General features: G+C 45.0%; 1 protein-coding gene across 1 annotated transcript in view; it reads left to right on the top strand.

Moving 5' to 3' along the window:
* LOC146193443 (alpha-(1,3)-fucosyltransferase C-like) overlaps positions 1-5,537 on the top strand; it is a 60,621-nt gene extending 55,084 nt beyond the window's left edge. The window contains exon 2 of the mRNA XM_084602753.1: positions 3,822-5,537. Coding sequence (XP_084458879.1) covers positions 3,881-4,939 — 1,059 coding nt within the window. The 5' untranslated portion in view covers positions 3,822-3,880 and the 3' untranslated portion in view covers positions 4,940-5,537. The remainder of the gene's footprint in view (positions 1-3,821) is intronic.
* The last annotated feature ends 463 nt before the right edge of the window (positions 5,538-6,000 follow it).

Below are 6,000 nucleotides of genomic sequence, written 5' to 3' on the forward strand. Positions count from 1 at the left end.
CCGCGGCCGAATAGAAGGTAGAAGGGCGAGTAGCCCATTATATTTGGACGGGAGGAATTATACTTTAAAGTTACAAACGGCAAAGTAATATCCCAATCACGGTGATCATCCGATATATACATTGACAGCATGTCCGTTAACGTGCGGTTGAAGCGATCGGTGAGGCCGTTCGTTTGTGGATGGTAAGCAGCGGTGAAGTAGTCCTTAATGGAACAATACTGGAAAATTTTGTCGCCTACTAGAGCAATAAAGCAACAGCCATGGTCAGTGACGGTTTGGCTGGATAGGGCTAGAGGAGAAGCCGACATTGGCAAGTTCCTGGCTAGCAACGGCCTGAATTTTGGCCGCGGTGTCGGGCAGCAGAGACGTGAGTGGTGCAGGAGCCACGGCGTCGAGTTCTCTCCGGACGATCCGACTCATGTTCGCTGGATGAGAAGGCTGTTGCAAAGGCGCCAAGTCGTCGCAGGATGATGTTGCCGTCGTGTTCGGAAGGCGCTCAAAGCGATGTACGAGCTGTCGCTGCTTAGCCTGCTCGAATTTTCGACAGATTCGAACTACCGAGTCGCCGGTAGAGCCATCCGTGCAAAAGAGGATGTTGAATGCATCATCCGCGATACCCTTGAGAAAATGCCCTATCTTGTCGCTTTCCGGCATGAACCTGTTCATCTTGCGGCACAGCGAAAGCACGTCTTGAATATAGACAAGGTAAGACTCCGTGGGGGATTGGGTGCGAGTAGAAAGTTCCGTTTTTGCTGCGCGAGCCCGCCTAACTCCCCGAACACGTCCTCAAGCTTTTGCTTACAGGTTTTCCAGGCCACTAGCTCTTGGCACCACATGCCAGCTGTTCCCGCGAAGTAGAAAATTATGTTTGCCAGCATGATGGTCGCGTCCCAATGGTTGTTTCTGCTGTAGCGCTTGTACTCATTCATCCGACTGTCAACGTCTTGCTTGCCTTCGCCATTGACGATAGGAGTGTGGCTGAACTTCGTGAGTACGACCGGCTGAGCCGATGTTGCTGCGATGATAGGGGCTGCCTCGGATGTCATAGTAGTCTTTGTTGGCGTCGTTGTGGGCCCAGGTAGGTAGCCGCCGCTGCGCAAATCCAGCTTTTCGCAGTGTAAATGTACAGTTCTATGCGCACGGGAACCTTGAGTCATCTCCACCAAAAGGATACGTGGCAAGGAACACAACAGTTGATAATGCGTGAATGTTCCTTCGAGCACCAATCTTCTCGTAGCACCAACGACCGATGCTACCGCTTTGTCTTTCCGTTATTCGTCATCGGCTTGTTCAATGTTCAGGACGTGTATATATATATATATATATATATATATATATATATATATATATATATATATATATATATATATATTACAGCCCTCGTTTACGCGTTTATATGCGTATGTCGCGACAGGATGTTCTGAAGAGATATTTTCTTTCAAAAGTACATAAAATGTGCTTCTACAAGAGTGGAGACAAATTCTTTCGAAAGAACGTTACTGTGAAAAAAATAAGAAGAATATGCGCTTGCTGGTTCGTGCCGAGTAGCGGCTAAACTACGTTTCTATAATATTTGTGCTTCAGACGATGCAGCTAAGGCTTCTCAGCATAGGAACTTCAGCCACAACGACGACAACGATTGAGTTATAGCATATGTTACTTCTGTCGACTTCCTAATGTTTGCAGTGCACATTTCTCTTCATTGCTTATCTGACTTCGTTGTGCGCCTTAACCGAACGAGAATGTTAACGCTCTACGTAATTCTAATATTTATATTTTCTTTGCCGTCCTGCAAAACATAACTAATTTGAATTAACTTGATCAGACCACTGCACAATATCCGGTTTTATCATCTTAAATAAACTGTCGTACTCGTACCATTGCATAAAGCCTAACAATAATCTTTAAGGTATTGTAATTTGCACTGACGGGTTGATGTTTTAAAGGGACACTAAAGACAGCCAAAGATGGTATGAAAATCTAATAAACTACATTTGGTGATACTGTCGCCGCATATCCGGCAGCAAAAAATCGAATAATTGCTGAGATATTGCGATAAGAAGTAGAGGTTTTTTCTTGTTCCCGCCGGTCGAATTCAAACTGTGGCCTCCAACTACGTAGTTGGAGTTGAGTGACGCACACTATGACGTAAGCGGAGACTCCGGGATAGCTAGCGAGTCGGCGCGGCCCGCGGCGTCGCATCCCTCAAGGGCCAACTTGGCAACAGCCTACTCGCAATGACGACCTCAGCCGAAATAAATAAAACGATGAAGAGAGTAATTTACCGAGCGATGGGCCCATAAAGGAAGAAAAAAAAAACATAGAGCGCTTGTAATGCACAATACTTTACATGTTTCTCAAGCTTTTGCGCTCCTTCTTGCACTGTGTATAAACAAACCGAGCCCTCGGTCATCGCAACGCTTCCTGACATGTTTACATACAAATAAGATTTAGTTACCAGCAAAATAGTGTCCTCGCTGCTGCGCTTGTCAGTTTTGAAGCTTCGTCGCACTTTTTCCCTTCAAGGTTCGTGCTACAGCTCCGTGTTCAGCGAAAATTACGTTCACGGTAGCAGAACATGACCGAAGTGCCGGCGCCACTACATTTGCCAGCGCTGTGAAATTCCACATGTTAAAAATGATCCAGTGCACAATATAGTGCGCATAGGCATCCAGAACATTGGTTGCAAGACGTGAGAGCAGGCAGCATGCGCCGATGATCAAGAAGTTGTAATTTTTACACCGACAGCAGAAACATTTTATTGTAAATGGGGCTATGACATAAAAACTAGAAATATTTCCAAGGTTATCGTGGCGCGGTGTAGCTGAGCGGTTAGCGGCGAACGTTGCGGAGCAAGCAGTAGCGAGTTCGAGTCTCGCCTCTTCTGGCATTTTTTTTTTTTTTTACAAATCGATTTTTTTTAAACCTTTTATAATGTATTTCTGGTGCTTCGTTATTTTTAGTTTAAGGACCCCAGGCCCTTTTTGTCGCCGGGCGACGAGCGCAATATATCGACGCTCTCCTTGGTATGAGCGGCAACGCCTGCAAATAGCACGTTGAAGGTCTTGTTGACGCAGTATATGTTGGTCAGATGTGCCATGATTTAGTGAACAATTGAATGATAATGCGTTTTTCCTTCGGTACTTAGCATATGTATGCTTTTCGTGGCGTACGTAGCTGCAGTCAAGCGGTCAGGTCGCAGTCGAAGCGGCAACGGCGGCGATATGTTGGCGCAGAAGTGTGAACGAAGGAGTGTGTCGGCGGTAGCGGATTTCGCTCGCTCGTGCCTCCGAATGCTCAAATGGGAACCATCAATGCGCATCTGCTGTTCCAAGCTCGTAATTCAGGCGCTGCAGGTTCAAACAAACTATCCGAGTGCGCACGAAATGCCTGAGCCGAAACATAACCAAAACTGAAGTGGGCGCCTGTGGCGCCTCCAAGTATATTTTTGTATTTGCCTTGCAACGTTTACGTTGTCTTTTCGCCGTCGTTTACGTATGATAAAAGCGTGTTATCATGTTTGAGAAAAAACGTACTACCGCATTCAAACATACAACGTAATTCGCATTTGTCAGCCTCCGGGATCCCTAGCGCGTCACGTGATTTGTAGTTGCGAGCCTCGGCCGTTTGGCTGTGGTGGCGATACCTGTATTTCTGTTATTCTTCTTTACTACCTTATAACAGCTCTGTTTTCAGTAAGAGTGGTCTTTTTGTAATCAGGAACTGGCATTCTATCGATGCAAACCCACTTCCTTTCTCTCTTTAGTGTCCCTTTAACACCTGCTGACCCACATTTCAATTTATGATCATACTGCTTGCAGGTGCCAGCTGCCTAGCCTTCAGTGGAAAATTCAACACACCGACACCCACTACCAAGTGGATGGTGCTCATCGTACTGCTGGTGGCTGTCATATATGCATATCTGAACTACGTTAAGCAAGTCCCGGGTGATCGGTCTGCACACCGATTACCACGAATCATGATGTGGACAACATTCTTCGGATCCTGGTACGGAAAGCTTAATAACGAACGGACCGCCGAAGACATCACCCACAACTGCAGCGTCACATGCCTGGTCACCAATGACCGCCGACTACTGGCTTCCAGCGATGCGGTTGTGTTTCATATCCGCGACATGATAATTTACGATTTGCCCTCCTACCGCTCTCGATCGCAAAACTGGATCTTCTACCTCATGGAGTCCCCGCCATACACAATGTTTCCATATTTCGATTACGCAAAAGATATGTTTAACTGGACTATGACATACCGTTCAGACTCCGATGTTCATGTCCCATATGGCAGGATTGTTCCTCGCCCTACCCCTCTTACCTCAAAGAAAAACCTTACTTCCCTTTGGATGGGGAAGCAAAAAGTCGCTGTTTGGATGGTGAGTCACTGCACTACCGAAAGCAGACGCGAAGCTTTTGTTGTTGAACTGCGGAAGCACCTGCAAGTTGACGTTTGGGGCCAATGCGGTCGCTACAACTGTCCTATATCACGCGAGAGTGAATGTTACGAACACTTTGAGCGTACTTACTTCTACATGCTTTCATTTGAGAATTCCCTATGCGTAGATTATGCAACGGAAAAATTTTTCATTCCGCTGAAGTATCACATTGTGCCAATAGTATTCGGCGGGGCTAATTACAGCAAAATCGCACCGCCAAACTCATACATCAACGCTCTTGATTTCCCTTCACCGAAGGACCTTGCTCAACACCTGATTAGTGTATCGAAAAACTTTTCATCTTATACTTCCTATTTCAAGTGGAAAGAGCATCAAGATGTTGTACGCTTTGATTGGAGCTTTTGTGAGCTTTGCAAAAAGATGCACCTTTCCTCGATTAATCAAAGTCGTTCCTCTTATGGTGACATAGGAGCTTGGTGGACAGATGGAGGCCGTTGCCGAAGATGGAGCATAGAGGGTACGGTCTGAGGCCTAACTCCATTTTCAGAAGTATAAATGTGTACACAGGAGATGGAGCACGGGTGCGGTTATCTCGACAATCGAGTAAATTTCAGTGAGTGTTTTCATCTCTCAGGGGGGAACTATTGCGGCCATGTACGAAGGAGCCATCGAGTATTCTGAGAAAAATGCCTTGGTGGGGAAAGTTCAGGGGCAGCCTGCAATTCCTTGTTCTGTATAGATTTCATTGCAGACAGCAAGGGCAGATGTTGTCGTAGTAATATTTTTCCAGTGAGAGATGATCAGTTACGGACTCCTGAGATCAGGTGTAAAGAGCTGAACTCGCCGGCCGCAGTCCACAGAGTTGCTTTATGAAATGCCCTCATAAACATGATTTATAATCTCAGAAATGTGGTTGGTCGTTTTTCTCTCTTTCTTTAGAAACTCCTTTACAAAGTAATGACACCCATTGCAGTGAGCACAAAACAAACACGGCAGCACTTAACGCAGTTATAATAAGCCTGTCAGAATTTTTTCTTCGTTGCTTATACGACTTCGTCGTGCCCCATAACCAAGTATTGTAAAATAGTTGCCTCTCTCTAAACACACAAACGCACAAACACACACACACACACACACACACACACAATTATATATATATATATATATATATATATATATATATATATATATATATATATATATATAGGATGCGAGAACATTTACCGTACTTGGCCGCTTAAAACGTCATAGTCATAGAGCAAAGTCTACGCATCAATTAAATAAACATTTTATTGGACTCGACATTTCGACTAGAAGCTGGCCTTCATTAGGAGTGCCTGATGAAGACCAGCTTCTGGTCGAAACGTCGAGTCCAATAAAATGTTTCTTTAAATGAAGCGTACACTTCGCTCTCTCTCTCTCTCTCTCTCTATATATATATATATATATATAGCCTGTAGAACTTTCAATGGGTCAGTATACTGTAGAAAGTAGAGCGTCACGACAAACGCGACTCTTCGTTTACAATGTCTATTACTCCGACAATTTCGAAACTGGTATTAACTTCGTAGGGGTAGCTTTCCCTTTTC

Source organism: Amblyomma maculatum, chromosome 4 (genome assembly GCF_055883805.1).
Source record: "Amblyomma maculatum isolate TAMU_Amacu chromosome 4, ASM5588380v1, whole genome shotgun sequence".
In the NCBI taxonomy this organism is placed as follows: Eukaryota; Metazoa; Arthropoda; class Arachnida; order Ixodida; family Ixodidae; genus Amblyomma; species Amblyomma maculatum.